Below are 15,878 nucleotides of genomic sequence, written 5' to 3'. Positions count from 1 at the left end.
CATATTTCAAGCCATTTCAATAAAAAGATAGAGTAATTTTTAAATTAATACCAGGAGATCAGTGTTCTCAGAGCTGTCTGACCGAGAATCCAATTCCAAAATAACTTTTCTTTTCTTTTTTCTTCCTTCTGAAACCAAATTGGTGCTTTCTCTTAGCAGTTTAGATTTTGGTGGTGTCTTTACAGTATATGTCTATGTAAAATAAAATATTAGAAACAAGTTATGATGGCTTTTAATCGCTAAACAGTAAGAGGTTCTTAAAACCTTTTAAGCAGCATAATGTTAAATGTCTCACTTGATGCAATTTGTTATAGTTTATGAGGGAAGGCATCTAAAATGATTCAACAAGGTAATAGCACATTAACATTTTTGTTTGAGCATAAACAGAGGTCTTGAACTCTATGGAGAAGATATGGAATATCTTAATAAGTCAAAAGTAATAATCCCAGAAAGACTGCCCCCCATGGAAAAACGCTCAAATATGTACTTTACTATTCCTTAAACCCTTTGAGGAGTATCTACGGTCATATTACATTATACTATATAATTTATGTGTGTATGTGTGTGTTTAATTGGTAATTTATTGGTTTTTAATTTCTAATTAATTTAATTAGTATTAAATTATACTATTTAATTAGTATAATTAAAACTTTAATTATACTAATTAAAACACACATATAGTACTTAATTAGTAATCTAGTAATATTATGATTATTTTTGGAATTCATAATATGATGTATGTATGGGTTATATATTTAATTCAGATTGATTATGGTATTATATATTGTTACAATTATTAAATGATGTATGTATGGGTTATATATTTAATTCAGATTGATTATGGTATTATATACTGTTACAATTATTAAATGATTTTTTTAGTATATATATCATTATATTTTTAGTTTTGTATCTTTTTTTTGTTAAAGTGAATTTTATTGTACAACTATATCTATTGAAGAATGTTGGAAGTAATCCTTTTTTGTTATTTTTGATGTTTTTTTATTTTATTTTTTAAAGCTTTCCTTGTTATTCCATTGCCCATCTTTTCTCTTTGATTGTAATTTTGCATTTTTATCTCTTTTTTTGAAATTTAATAAAATTCTTTAAAAAATTGAAATCCCTTGAAAGTCCAACAATTTTACAACTAGCATCATCATCATCTTCAAATATTTTTTATCTCAAGGATAATTAAGATAAGAAAGAGATGATTACATATGCCAACATTATATAAAACATAAAGACAAAACAAATTTAAAATGATAAAATGAGTGTAAATTTTTAAAGAAATAACAGTGGAACTATGGAAAAAGATAGTACAATTTACACCAAGCCACAACATGAGAGAAAATGATTGTTTCCTGATTGCTTATTTGTACCCTATGACTATCATTAAGTGTTATGTATCTTTAAATATTTTGGCGGGAAACAAGCACGTTGCTGATTGGTTGAAGCCGCCGGTTAAACAGTATATAAGGAGAGGTTTTTCCCCAGCCAGGTTGCTGGGTTCACCATATATTAAAGAGCTGTTGTCACTACCCTGGTCTCCAGCCTCGTTACTTCCCGAACCTAACACTGGCGACGAAGGTGGGATCTCGAGGCTAAGGAGAACCAGAACCGAGCTGAAGCACGGAAGAACCGAACCCAGCAAACACAGGGCAGAAACGCGGAGATGGCCAGTTGCACTCCGCCCGCGCCGTTTGACCCAGCTAGAGAGAAATGGGGAACGTACATGACCCGTTTCGAAAGCTTTCTAGAAGCAAACGAACTGCAAGGAGTTCCAGACAACCGCAAAAGGGCATACTTCTTGAGCCACTGCGGTCCCGAGGTCATCGACATCGCGGAAGCCCTGGCAGAGCCAATGCCGGTACAATCGGTATCGTGGCAAACTCTGCAAACCCTGCTAAAAACCATTTCGCCAACGCCGTCCAAATACGTGCGGCGTTTTGAATTTGGAGAGCGCCGACAGCTAGAGGGCGAATCCATCGGCGACTACATGGCCGCCCTGCGGAAAGCCTCCAAAGACTGTGGGTACAGAGACCTAGACGAGGCGCTGCTGGAGCAACTCATCCGGGGGGTCAGAGACATGCGTTTGCGGAGGCGACTGCTATCAAAAAGCAATCTAACGCTGGCAAACGCCCTGGACGAAGCCAGAGCGCATGAAATGTCCACCCAAGCGGCTGAGACCCTGCAAAAGCCACTCGCACCGAAGGCGAGTTCAAAGTCAACCCCGGTGCACCAAGAAGAGATCCAAACCGAATCCGACGGTGAGGATGAGGAAGGGGTTTGTCGAACCGAGAAACGCGACAAAGAAGACCGGGACGAATGCGGAAGTTGCGGAGGTCAACACCAGCGTCAACACTGCAAGTTCAAGGACGCTACATGTCGGCGGTGCGAGAAGAAGGGGCACCTAGCTCAAGTCTGTCGAGCTCCCCAACCTTCCCGCCGAAAATTCAAATCGGCCAATCAGAGCGCGGGATCGGCAAGGCGACCCGTGATTGGCTCAAACAAAAAAGGCGCGAACTCGAATCAAACGACGGTGATCATAGGCCGCGCCTCAACCCGGGTGGAGAAGAAAATCTTCACCAAGCCCAAAATAGAAGGAGTGCCGTGCCGACTAGAAGTGGACACCGGGTCAGCGATCACCATCATGTCCTGGGACACTTTGGCGAAGGCGTTGCCATCGGTCGCGAAGCGCCACCTGCAAACACAACGGCTACGAGTCCACGACTACCAAGGGAATCGCATCCCTGTTCGAGGGACCACGTCTGTCCGAGTCGAGTACGGACCACACAAGAAGACCCTGCCCATCCCGATCGTCGAATGGACCCTGCCTAGTTTGTTGGGACTAGACTGGTTTCGTGCACTGGGCATGGGAGTGACTGGCATCTACAGAAGTGACTGTAACCTAAAAGACACTCTCATGAACGAGTTCGAAGATGTCTTCAAGGACTGCCTGGGCAAGTACAAGGGGACCCCTATTTCCTTCAACTTAGACCCCCAGGTAGCCCCCATTAGGTTAAAGGCAAGGAGAGTCCCTTTTGCCCTGAAACCTAAGATTGACAAGGAGCTAGATAAGCTCATAAATCAGGGGATTCTGGTGCCAGTTGATCACGCAAAGTGGGAGACACCAATCGTCACCCCAGTCAAACCAGATGGGTCAGTTAGAATCTGCGCTGACTACAAGGCGACATTAAACAAAGCCTTACAGAAAAGCGCTTACCCGGTTCCCGTGGTGCAACACTTGCTGCACTCGTTGGGACAAGGGCAAGTCTTTGCAAAGTTAGACTTGGCTCAAGCCTATCAACAACTGCCCGTAGACGCCAACACAGCCGAAGCCCAAACAATTGTAACACACAGAGGTGCGTTCAAGTGTACTCGATTACAATTTGGGGTGAGTGTGGCACCGGGGCTGTTCCAAAACTTAATGGAACGACTTCTGCAAGGGCTCCCAGGGGTAGTCCCCTACTTCGATGATGTATTGATATCAGCCGAAAATTTAGAGGAATTGGGGGAGCGTTTAAGAAAAGTTCTGGGCATTTTCCGGTCAGCCGGACTAAAGGTTAAAGTGAACAAATGCCAGATAGGGGTAGAATCCGTCGAGTTCTTGGGCTACCGAATAGACAAGAAAGGAATTCACCCCACTGAGAGCAAGGTCAAGGCAATCAGAAAGGCTCCAGCGTCCAAAAACAAAACAGAGCTACAGGCATTCCTGGGGCTAGTGAATTTTTACGCGGTCTTTTTAAAAAACAAAGCGACTGTTGCTGAGCCGCTGCATAAGCTTCTGGGAAAGAATACTGTTTGGTCTTGGGGAAAGTCGGAAGCTAGGGCTTTCGAAGCAGTAAAAAACCTACTCTCCAGCGATAGCCTCTTGATTCAGTATCGTAGCTCATTGCCATTAGTACTGGTTTGCGATGCCTCCTTACGGGTGGGGCTGTGCTCAGCCACAGACTTCAAACGCACAGAAGCCCCTATAGCCTTTACTCCAGAACGATGTCCTCCTCAGAGAGGAACTATAGCCAGCTGGATAAGGAAGCGCTAGCAATTGTGTCAGGGTAAAAAGTTTCATAAATACGCTTTTGGTAGAGACTTTGAAATTGTTACGGACCATAGACCATTGTTAGGATACTGGCTGGCGACCGCCCAACACCTGTGGCACTTTCGCCACGATTGACCCGATGGACTATCTTCTTAGCCGCTTATTCCTACAAGCTGCAGCATCGACCGAAAAGAAGTGGGCATGCGACGCTTTAAGCAGATGCCCACTACCAGGGCAATCAAGACCCCACTCGGGACGCCCATCCTGCTAATTGACTCTTGGACTCTGGCCCAGTCACATCTAAGGAAGTGGCTCGAGCATCATACCGGGACATTACTTTGAGGACTGTACTCGGTTGGGTACAAGAGGGTGGCTTGCGGGTGGCGTTTAAGGAATTTGTAAAAACGTGGGAACTCTCGGCTCAAGGGGTGCCTGCTATGGGGCGATCGAGTGGTGATTCCGGAGAAATTGAGGGAAAGGGTATTGGACCTCCTCCACGAGGGTCACCCAGGGATCGTAAGGATGAAGGGGCTAGCAAGAAGCTATGTTTGGTGGCCACTCATGGACTCAGAAATTGCTGAGAGGGTAGGAAAATGCCAGGTTTGCCAAGAGTCCAGACCTCTACCCCCAACGGCCCCAGTCAGGGAATGGGAAAAACCCCAAGGGCCCTGGTCGAGAATCCACATTGATTTTGCTGGCCCTTTCCACGGCCAAACCTTCCTAGTGGTTGTCGACACGTTCTCTAAATGGTTGGAGATCATCCTCATGAAATCCATGACAGCCGAGGCAGTAATCGCAGCCCTGCGCCACTTATTCGCAACCCATGGGTTGCCTGACACGCTAGTATCCGACAACGGCCCGCAATTCACGGCAACCCAGTTTGAGGAATACTTGGCAGAGGAGGGCATCCGACATGCCCTCTCTGCGCCTTTCCACCCTGCGTCGAATGGCCTTGCAGAGCGTTCCGTCCGGAGCGCTAAGGAGGCATTGTCCAGACTCAAGCCAGGCGACTGGCAAACAAAGATAGACTTCTTTCTGGCTATTCAGCACAGAACCCCCAGCACTGCTACAGGCAGAAGCCCAGCCGAATTATTGATGGGACGGAAGCTCCGGTGCCCACTGGACCGTTTAAATCCCCATTACACACCAGAGGGTTACAAGGGGGAACTGGAAAAAACTAGAGAAATGGGCATAGGCGACCGAGTGTGGGCCCGCAACTATGGGGACGGCCCAAGTTGGCTAGCAGGGCAAATCATAAAAGCAACCGGTCCAAAATCATACTTAGTTGAGTTAAAAGACAACCGAGTATGGAGGCGCCACATAGATCAGATAAGAAAACGAATAGCCGAACAACCCGAGCTAAATGAGACAGATAATGACCAGTCATTATTTGAACCCACAGCTGACCATAACCCGGGGGAGGCGCAAGACTTAGCTGAGTTCCCAGAGGTCCAGCGACGCCATCAGGTTCCCGATGGAAACAGCAGGGAAAACTCTGAAAGTAATCCAAGGCCGGATGGCCTAGAAAAAGAGTCTGCAAGTAATCCAGGGCCGGATGGCCTAGAGAAAAAGCTGGGAGGAGCAACCAGCCCCTCCGACCAGCTCAACCCACTCCCAAGGACTGAACCGCGCAGGTCCGAAAGAATCAGGAGACGCCCAGGTTATTTGCGTGACTACGTCGAAAAATAACATGTAAATAATATGTAAATAGAGGTAAAGTGTTTTCTGGGAGGGGAGGAGTGTTATGTATCTTTAAATATTTTGGCGGGAAACAAGCACGTTGCTGATTGGTTGAAGCCGCCGGTTAAACAGTATATAAGGAGAGGTTTTTCCCCAGCCAGGTTGCTGGGTTCACCATATATTAAAGAGCTGTTGTCACTACCCTGGTCTCCAGCCTCGTTACTTCCCGAACCTAACATTAAGTGTTGTACCTTAGAATTCTTGATGAACGTATCTTCTTTTATGTACACTGAGAGCATATGCACCAAGACAAATTCCTTGTGTGTCCAATCATACTTGGCCAATAAAAATTCTATTCTATTCTTAAAAAATTGGTATAACATGTTCTAACATTATTTTTAAAGAAATAACAGTGGAACTATGGAAAAAATTAATTTACACTAAGCCACAACAATGACAGAAAATTGGTATAATATGTTATAAAAATGATATAAAATTCTTGCAATAATTGCCAAAATAGATAGATCATACAATAAATATTGGAAATACAATTTTTTGCACTCATGCAAAAAGACTCAAAAGTTTTAGGGAAAAAACATACCAAAGCATTCAGAAAAGTCTGACAATAAATTTTTAGTGAAAACCACAAATATTGATTGTTGAAAGCAAAATGAAAAAGCATCATAATTTATTAAGATACATGCCGACAGAGGCAAGAATCTGGCACGCACAACATTGGGAAAGAAAACAAAAGCTTGCTGACAATACAACATTTGAAAGTCCAAAATCAGAGAAAATGTGACGATGGAAGGATTGACTGTATATATTCATAACGTAAGTCTAAACCACATTTAAGCAGGAATGACTTCCTTATATACAATATATAACACAAGGCAAATTAAGACACAAATTTTTTTGAAGATAAAGAAGGAAACTATCTAAACATAATTAAAAGAATCTAAATGAATAATAATTGCAGATGTTTAAAAATAATAAAAAATGTGTACCTATTAATATTCATGGAAAGGAGAAAATAACAAAAGGGAGAGGGCTGCTGAAATGCTTTTTCTTGTAAACATAGTTTTGTTTTCTTATTTTTTAAACTATATTTTTAATTTTTATTTGTATTTCTTCATCCCTATATTAAATTTCATTTTTTTGAATTCATACTTGAAACTTCACGTAAGTGTAATTTTATGCAACTACAATAATAATACTTTTCTTTAAAAATGATAACATTTATTTATTTATTTATTTTATTTATTTATCACATTTGTATACCGCCCTATCTCCCTAGGGACTCAGGGCGGTTCATAGGCAGATAAAAAGGTACATATAAATACAAAATAAAATAACAATTAAAAAACTTATTCTACATAGCCAATTTTTTAAAAAAGAACAATATAAATAATAAAACCCATTAAAACCAATATAAATTTAAAATCTAGTCCAGTCCTGCGCAGATGAATAGATGTGTTTTAAGCTCGCGGCGGAAGGTTCGGAGGTCCGGAAGTTGACGAAGTCCTGGGGGGAGTTCGTTCCAGAGGGTGGGAGCCCCCACAGAGAAGGCCCTTCCCCTGGGTGTCGCCAAACGGCACTGCCTGGCCGACGGCACCCTAAGGAGTCCCTCTCTGTGAGAGCGCACGGGTCGGTGAGAGGTATTCGATAGCAGCAGGCGGTCCTGTAAGTAGCCCGGCCCTATGCCATGGAGCGTTTTAAAGATAGTTACCAAAACCTTGAAGTGCACCCGGAAGGCCACAGGTAGCCAGTGCAGTCTGCGCAGGAGAGGTGTCACATGGGAGCCATGAGGGGCTCCGTCGATCACCCGCGCAGCCGCATTCTGAACTAACTGAAGCCTCTGGGTGCCCCTCAAGGGGAGCCCCATGTAGAGACCATTGCAGTAATCCAGACGAGACGTCACGGGGGCGTGAGTGACCGTGCATAAGGCATCCTGGTCTAGAAAGGGGCGCAACTGGCGAACCCAGCGAACCTGGTAAAAAGCTCTCCTGGAGATGGCCGTCAAATGATCTTCAAAAGACAGCCGTTCATCCAGGAGGACGCCCAAGTTGCGCACCCTCTCCATCGGGGCCAATGACTCGCCCCCAACAGTCAGCCGCGGACTCAGCTGACTGTACCGGGATGCCGGCATCCACAGCCACTCTGTCTTGGAGGGATTGAGCTTGAGCCTGTTTCTCCCCATCCAGACCCGTACGGCTTCCAAACACCAGGACAGCACTTCGATAGCTTCGTTGGGGTGGCCCGGTGTGGAAAAGTACAGCTGAGTGTCATCAGCGTACAGCTGGTACCTCACACCGAAGCCACTGATGATCTCACCCAACGGCTTCATATAGATGTTGAACAGAAGGGGCGAGAGAATCGACCCCTGCGGCACCCCACAAGTGAGGCGCCTCGGGGCCGACCTCTGCCCCCCTGTCAACACCGACTGCGACCGATTGGAGAGATAGGAGGACAACCACCGATAAACGGTGCCTCCCACTCCCAATCCCTCCAACCGGCGCAGCAGGATACCATGGTCGATGGTATCAAAAGCCGCTGAGAGGTCTAATAGGATCAGGGCAGAGGAACAACCCCTATCCCTGGCCCTCCAGAGATCATCCACCAACGCGACCAAAGCCGTCTCAGTGCTGTATCCGGGCCGGAAACCGGACTGGAATGGGTCTAGATAGACAGTTTCATCCAGGTGCCGGGGAAACTGACATGCCACCATACTCTCTACAACCTTCGCCGCGAAGCGAAGGTTGGAGACCGGACGATAATTACCTAAAACAGCCGGGTCCAGGGAAGGCTTCTTGAGGAGGGGCCTCACCACCGCCTCTTTCAAGGCGGCCGGAAAGACTCCCTCCAACAAAGAAGCACTCGTAATCGCCTGGAGCCAGCCTCGTGTCACCTCCTGAGTGGCCAGTACCAACCAGGAGGGGCACGGGTCCAGTAAACATGTGGTGGCATTCAACCTACCCAGCAACCTGTCCATGTCCTCGGGAGCCACAGGGTCAAACTCATCCCAAATAATATCAACAAGACCGCTCTCAGACGCCCCATCTGAATCGTCGCAATTTTGGTCCAGACCGTCCCGAAGCTGAACGATTTTATCGTATAGATAACCGTTAAACTCCTCAGCACGTCCCTGCAACGGGTCATCCCGCTCCCCCTGGTGAAGGAGGGAACGAGTCACCCGAAACAGGGCGGCTGGGCGGTCTGCCGACGCAATGAGGGAGGAGGCGTAGCAACGTCTCGCTTCCCTCAGTGCCACTAGGTAGGTCCTACTATAGGACCTAACTAGTGTCCGATCAGCCTCTGAACGGCTAGACCTCCAGGAACTCTCTAGGCGTCTTCTCCGGCGTTTCATCCCCCTCAGCTCCTCGGAGAACCAAGGAGCCGGTTGGGATCTATGCCGGGTCAGAAGCCGCAGAGGCATGACACGGTCTAAAGCCCCAGCCTCAGCCCGTTCCCAGGCCGCAACTAGTTCCTCAGCCGTGCCGTGAGCCAGACCCTCAGGAAACGGCCCAAGCTCCGTCCAGAACCTCTCCGGGTCCATCAGGCGCCTGGGACGGAACCAACGTATTGGTTCCGTCTCCCTGCGGTGTTGAGTGGCGGTCAGAAAGTCCAGGCGAAGGAGAGAGTGATCTGACCATGACAAAGGTTCTGTGACTACATCCCTCAAGTCCAGATCCTTCAACCACTGACCAGAGATAAAAATCAGGTCCAGTGTGCCTCCCCCGATGTGAGTGGGGCCATCCACTACTTGGGTCAGGTCCAAGGCCGTCCTGGAAGCCATGAACTCCCGAGCTGCTGTCGATGACGAACCGGAAGATGGCAAGTTGAAGTCCCCCATGACTAAAAGGGGGTCTCTACTGGGGGTCTCTACTGCCACCCCAGCAAGCACCTCCAGGAGCTCGGGCAGGGCAGCTGTCACGCAGCAAGGAGCCAGGTACGCGACAAACAAGCCCATCTGACACCTATGACCCCATCTCACAAAGAGGGATTCACACCCGGCAATCTGCAGTACAGTGGTCTCCCTCGGCTCTAGACTCTCTCTAATAACAACCGCCACCCCCCCACCCCTACCCTGAGCCCTCGGCTGATGGAATGCACGGAAGCCCGGTGGGCACATTTCAACAAGGGGCCCAGCCAGGTTTCCGTAACGCCTATATGTTTATGTTAGAGATTATATTTATATGCATGTAAATACATATGTAAGCATTCTATTCTACCTCCCATTTTTATTTCTTTGTTTTCTTGTTCCTCTTCTTTTGTCCCTTTATGTTTTCTTACAAATATATGCAGCTGTCTCCTTCCTAAGGCAAGAGTTACTATTCCAAAGTCACTTAGTTAGCTTTGTGTCTAAGGCAGAAGTAGATTTCACAGTCTCCTGATTTCTAGCCTGATGCTTTAATGGCTCTAATGTACACAAAAGGCTTGAATTAATAAAAATAAAAAAATATTTTAAAAACATTTTTCCTCTAAAAATCAAATGGTTAATATTTGAAAACCAGCTTCACAATAACTGTCTTTGTAAACCTAAAATAAATGAAAGAGAAATAAAATAATTTATTAAGGAACAAACCTTGGCAGGTGTCCACAAAGACTTCTCTGTATATTCTATGGTCTCATTAACAGGTATAAAATGTTGACATATGTTCTTTTGGGAGTTAACTGACAGAGAGTCTGAACTAGTAGCTTTAGGATTTTTTACAAGTGATGCCTGTAGTTTCTAAAATTAAATATAGTAAGAACAGTACAAAAGAATAAAAAGAAAACATAAATTCAACTAACTTGAATTAATCTAACATCTAAGATAAAATTATTTCAAAGTATAAGAAATTCTGACAAATAATAAGTCACTTTATGTTTTTTATCCTTTTTCAGCCAAACAGATTATGGGAAAGAAATTATCTTAAAGGACTCTGAACTAAAGGGCCACCATCAGCGAGCTGTGGGGAATTTGTGGTGGGTGGGGTGTTTAGGGATTGTTATGTGTGTTGGGCCTGGTCTTTGGGTGTTAAGTGAATTTCATTGTATGGGTATACTGTGTATATACATACAATGACAATAAAGTCAAACTTAAAACCTGTCTATCAGTAGGACTATGTCTGAAAACTGAACAATCATACTTTGAAAACTGAACAGATCAAAACTAAATCTGATTTGGAAGGAAGAAGCCAGCCAAATTAGATTAAGATTAAAAAATGAGCCAGACCAGATAGCAATGTGATCAGGGAAAAAAAGTCCTAAATGTTCAAAGCCCCCTCCCTTCTGGCCATATGATCTTGAACAAAACTATTATGAAAAAGTTGGAAAGAATTCTAAAGCCATGATCTGCATGCTCTCCCTACCTGACTTGCTTCTTTGGCTAGATTCTCCTGAAGGTAAAAAAAGAAAACAAAGCAAGTAAAAGGATTTTTTTCATATGTAACTTGTCTTTTGATTAAGAAGTCGTTTAATTTCAGAAAAGACCTTAATACCTACTCTCAACTGAAAATCTAGCGAATGAAAATTTAATAAATAAATATGCCTCATTAACTTTCTAATTCAGTTGAATGGAAAAATTAGTAACCATCAGTGTATCTAATTGTGTAAAAATATTAAAACTAAGTCAGCAGAGAATTGGCTTGCCTTGACTCAATCATTGTTCAAAGTTATTGACCATATTGTACAATTTATTTTATTTATTTATTTATTACTATAATTTCCAAAAGGTTTCTTCTGATATTAACTCATTGAAGATGCTATATTTATCTAAAGGATAATAAAGGTATTCCATAAAATATGCAATACTGAGTACAGTATGCTTCATAATATATTTAATAAAGTTTGGTTTAGTAACCATATTAAAAAGTAAGGTTAAAGAGACATGTTTTATCAATAAAGGAGAATATTTGTAGCTCAGGGTTGGAAAGAGGGGTCCTTGGTACTCTCTGAGCTTTGTTGTTTTTTTGCAGATGTTTCATTATCCAAACTAGATAATATAATCAATGCAGCACTGATGATATTACCTAGTTTCAGTAATGAAACATCTGTAAGACAATCAAGTTCAGAGAGTACCCCTCAAACATGTTTATTTTTTATTAAAAATAAAAAAGCTGTTTATTTTTTTCTAACCTTTTCCTTCAGGTATGTAATATTACTTAGCTTGTAATTAAAAATCAGATACAGATTTATTTAAATGGGTATTTTTTATGCTAATATAAAAAATAGATCTTTTATGCTAATATAATAAATTAGGATTTATATTTTAGTGTCTAGTCATATGGAAGAATATTAAGAATTTATTATTTGAACAGCAGATATCTGGACTGTAAGTTCAGAACACATACCTTCTCATTAATTTCTCTTTTAAGCTGCTCCTGAAGAGAAAAAACTTCACTTTTCTTACAAGAAAGTTCATTTTTCTGAGAATAACAATTATATGAGAAATAAAGTTGGGACAGATCCTGTGAAATACTCATCAGTTTTTTTAAAGCAGTAAAGAGAAAATATAGCAGAAAAAAAACTATTATAAAACAAAGTTTAACTCAAATTCTGGTGAATACATGCATACCACCATGTAATTTTCACAGCAAAAACATGTAAGTGATTTGTTGTTGTCATTTATCAGGAAGTTTTTAAACTTGAAGTTTTATTCTGAATTTTTTGAATGTTCTTTCATCCAAATACTAGCCAGAATGGCCATGCAAATACTTCAGAAAAAAAGAAAGTTAAAGCACCTGCATCTAATGCACAAGTCTGAAAATAACTTACAAGATATTCTTACCAAAGACTCTATTTCTGTTGATAGTTCTTGCAGTTTTGTCATATGAAACTCTAATTCTGTGTCTTTCTCATCCACTGTTTTATCATATTGGTGCTGTACAGAACAGATATTTAGTAGTTAAAAAAAGGATTACATTCCATACTGATTGCCATCAAATCATCAACTCTTAGAGACCTCATAAATTTTCTCCATGGTGTGTGACCCTTGTGTGAAATATCAAGAACCAAACTAAAAGTAATATGGCATTTGGATATAATTATTAAGGGAGTGGGAAATGGCTGTATATTATTTCAATTATGTACATTATAACATGGGTTAAACACGATTTATCTTAACCAGCAACTTTTACTATGAAGATTATATCACTTTTGTTTTTTAGTAAGAAGTACTGAACTGAAGTCAATCTGCCCCAAGCAGATGTCTCTTTTCAAGAAAAGTAGTGTCTATTAATGTGCTGCACATGCATTTAAGATCCTTCTGTGTAGCAAAATGAAATGACAAGGCCATTCTGCTGCTCTCTTCATTCTGAACAGTGCTCTTTTCATAAGGCCACTTCTATTAATCACTGATCAAAACTTATTGGAAACAAAGAACCTTTCTGTAAGTTCTGTAAGTCATAGGATTTTGATTATTCAAATATAAATCAGCTTAGTTAAATGACTTCAGTTATACAGACACTTTAGCAACTCTTTACCTACTGACCACAAGGAACAAATTTTCTCTTTGTTTCCTCTTTAAGCTCACTACAGTTTAGTTGCTGTGATTTGAAGGTGACACATTTAACATTTGTTGAAGACATGTTTTCACAATGGAAACCACCAGCCTGTGGCATGTTTAAGTTGGGCAAAGGTGTTCTTACGCCAGCGAATACTTTCTGTGTGGACATTCTAGGTTGCAAGGTAAAGGAGCCTTCAGAGGTGAACCTTCTGCAAATGCACCATCACATTTCTGATTAGTAGCTGTATGCTTTCACAGCTAAAACTGTTGTGGCTGGCAGAGGCCACCTCACTGAAACTACATATTCTATCTAATTTTTTATGCCGGGACATGGGAATATCAAACATGTGTAAGAGCAACTATTAGGTACTTGTACATAAGCAAAAATAAAGAAGGGCAATTTTGACTCACATTGGAAATGAGACAGCAGCTACACTAATGGGAGTTGCATGTCAGTATGTGAATGCACGTATGTCTATATGATGTCTGTGTAGAGAGAAAAAGAAAGACCAAGATCTGAACAATTTTCACCTCTCCCAATGCAATAGAACAAGCCAGACAGTTCCACTGGCTGTATTACTTGAGATTTAACTGCCCTGCCCAAATCTTTTCCATCTTATATTTCATCATTCTTAAGCTGCTGTTCCTATGCACATATTCTTTGAAAATATCCTTATTAAATACATTGGTCTTTCTTCCATATAGGTACTGAGATTTACAATCTAGGATATACAATCTCAGTATATATATGGAAGAAAGACCCATATGTTTAATAAGGATATTTTCAAAGAATATGTGCATAGGAATAGCAGCTTAAGAATGATGAAATATGAAGTGGGAGTGATTGTGCCATACTAAAACAATGCTTGTTTCCCAAATAAGAAGGCACATTTAAATTGGGGAAATAATTCAAGGATTCTATGTTCCTTTTCAAGATGATGGCTCAGAAAACATGCTAAGGTTTTCTTCATATAGTCAGAACAATGATTAAAGTAAGAAAAATGACTTCAAAATGCTTAATCTATTTGGGATATAATTATTCATCACTGCTAATGTTTACTATTCAAATATCATCTTTCTCTAAATTTTCTGCAATAACATTTTGCTTTCTAGTAACTATTCACTGGTCCTTGCTTAGATTACCATATTTTTCAGAATATAAGACGCACCAGAGTATAAGACACACCGGAGTATAAGATGCAGCTTAATTTTTGAGGAGGAGAATAGGAGGGGGAAATCTGCCTACCAGATATTCATCTGGCTAGCGTCCTTAGTCTGGTTAGCTTCAGCACATTAGTTAACTGGTTTTATCCCCTGCTTGAGGATAAAAAACAGCTTCTAAAGCACAACCGATTTTTGGAGAGAGAAGCAATGAGAAAAGCAGGCAAACCACGGAGATTGCTTTACTTGCTAGCGCCTCGTTAGAGCTGAAGAGAAACTTCACAACTGACAGTCAGAGGAAGCTTCACTGAAAAAAAGCTTCTTAAAGCACAGCTGAGAGTCGGAGGGAACAGGCAAAGATAACTTCACTCGCTAGCACGTTAGGGCTGAAAAAAAGCTTCAAAAAAGCTACATTCGGAGTATAAGACACACCCAAATTTTCAGCCTCTTTTAGGAGGGAAAAAAGTGCATCTTATACTCTGAAAAATACGGTAAATTTCTTCTTTCGAGAAGCAGATATAAATGGCTTTTTCTAATAGAAATACAGACTCAGAACAGGGCATTAAAAGTAAGTGAAAAAGATTTTCCGTCCTTCATAACTCCCTATCAGAAAGATAAAAGCGAGTGCATGTAGTAGAAATGAAAAGTGAAGGGGACCTGAAATTTGTAATAAGCTTCCTATAAGACTTTGCTTTCCTTAATTTCTGAGAGAAAAATCAAAACTCATTCTCCAGACTCAGATTGCAAAGCCAGGTGTAGGGAAAGGTAGTAGTCTTCAACTTACAACCAGAATTGAGCCCTGAATTATGATTGTAATTTGTGCTGGTCATTAAATGGGACACCACATGATCATGCCCAATTTTACAACTTTTTTAGTGCCACAGTCCTTCAGTGAGCACCATGGTTGTTAAGCAAGGCCATTGTACCTAAGTAAATCAGAAGTAAACACAGGTTTCTAGCAAAAAAAAGTCATGAATCGTAGTCACAAAAACATGAAGGTGGGCTGAATGCCAAGCACCCAAAATGCCAGAACTTCAAAACCAGGTCATAAGTAGTTCTGGGCAGGCTCATTATAGCTTCAAATGTTTATTTTATTTGTTTGTTTGTTTGTTTGTTTGTCACACCAGTATATATAAGCATAAGCATGAAATCCGCGGCTGACCATCGGTGGCGAGTCATTGGCCCCGATGGAGAGGGTCCGCAACTTAGGCGTCCTCCTGGATGAACGGCTGTCTCTAGAAGATCATTTGACGGCCGTCTCCAGGAGAGCGTTCTACCAGGTTCGCCTGGTACGCCAGTTGCGCCCCTTTCTGGACCGGGATGCCCTATGCACGGTCACTCACGCACTCGTGACGTCTCGCCTGGATTACTGCAATGCTCTCTACATGGGGCTCCCCTTGAAGGGCATCCGGAGGCTACAGTTAGTCCAGAATGCGGCTGCACGGGTGATAGATGGAGCCCCCCGTGGCTCCCGCATAACACCTATCCTGCGCAGACTGCACTGGCTAC

At 42.3% G+C, this 15,878-nt stretch overlaps 1 protein-coding gene across 1 annotated transcript in view; it reads right to left on the bottom strand.

Moving 5' to 3' along the window:
* The window catches only part of SYCP1 (synaptonemal complex protein 1), an 83,842-nt gene that overhangs the window by 6,826 nt on the left and 61,138 nt on the right, over positions 1 to 15,878 (bottom strand). Inside the window, exons 27-30 of the mRNA XM_058176686.1 lie at positions 12,492 to 12,584; positions 12,055 to 12,129; positions 11,074 to 11,100; positions 52 to 192 (exon numbers count right to left, since the gene is read on the bottom strand). Of these exons, the coding sequence (XP_058032669.1) occupies positions 52 to 192; positions 11,074 to 11,100; positions 12,055 to 12,129; positions 12,492 to 12,584 (336 nt within the window). The remainder of the gene's footprint in view (positions 1 to 51; positions 193 to 11,073; positions 11,101 to 12,054; positions 12,130 to 12,491; positions 12,585 to 15,878) is intronic.

The sequence above is a fragment of the Ahaetulla prasina genome, chromosome 3 (assembly GCF_028640845.1).
Source record: "Ahaetulla prasina isolate Xishuangbanna chromosome 3, ASM2864084v1, whole genome shotgun sequence".
NCBI lineage: Eukaryota > Metazoa > Chordata > Lepidosauria > Squamata > Colubridae > Ahaetulla > Ahaetulla prasina.
Note: the sequence above shows the minus strand (reverse complement) of the source record. Positions and strands in the feature narration are given on the sequence as shown.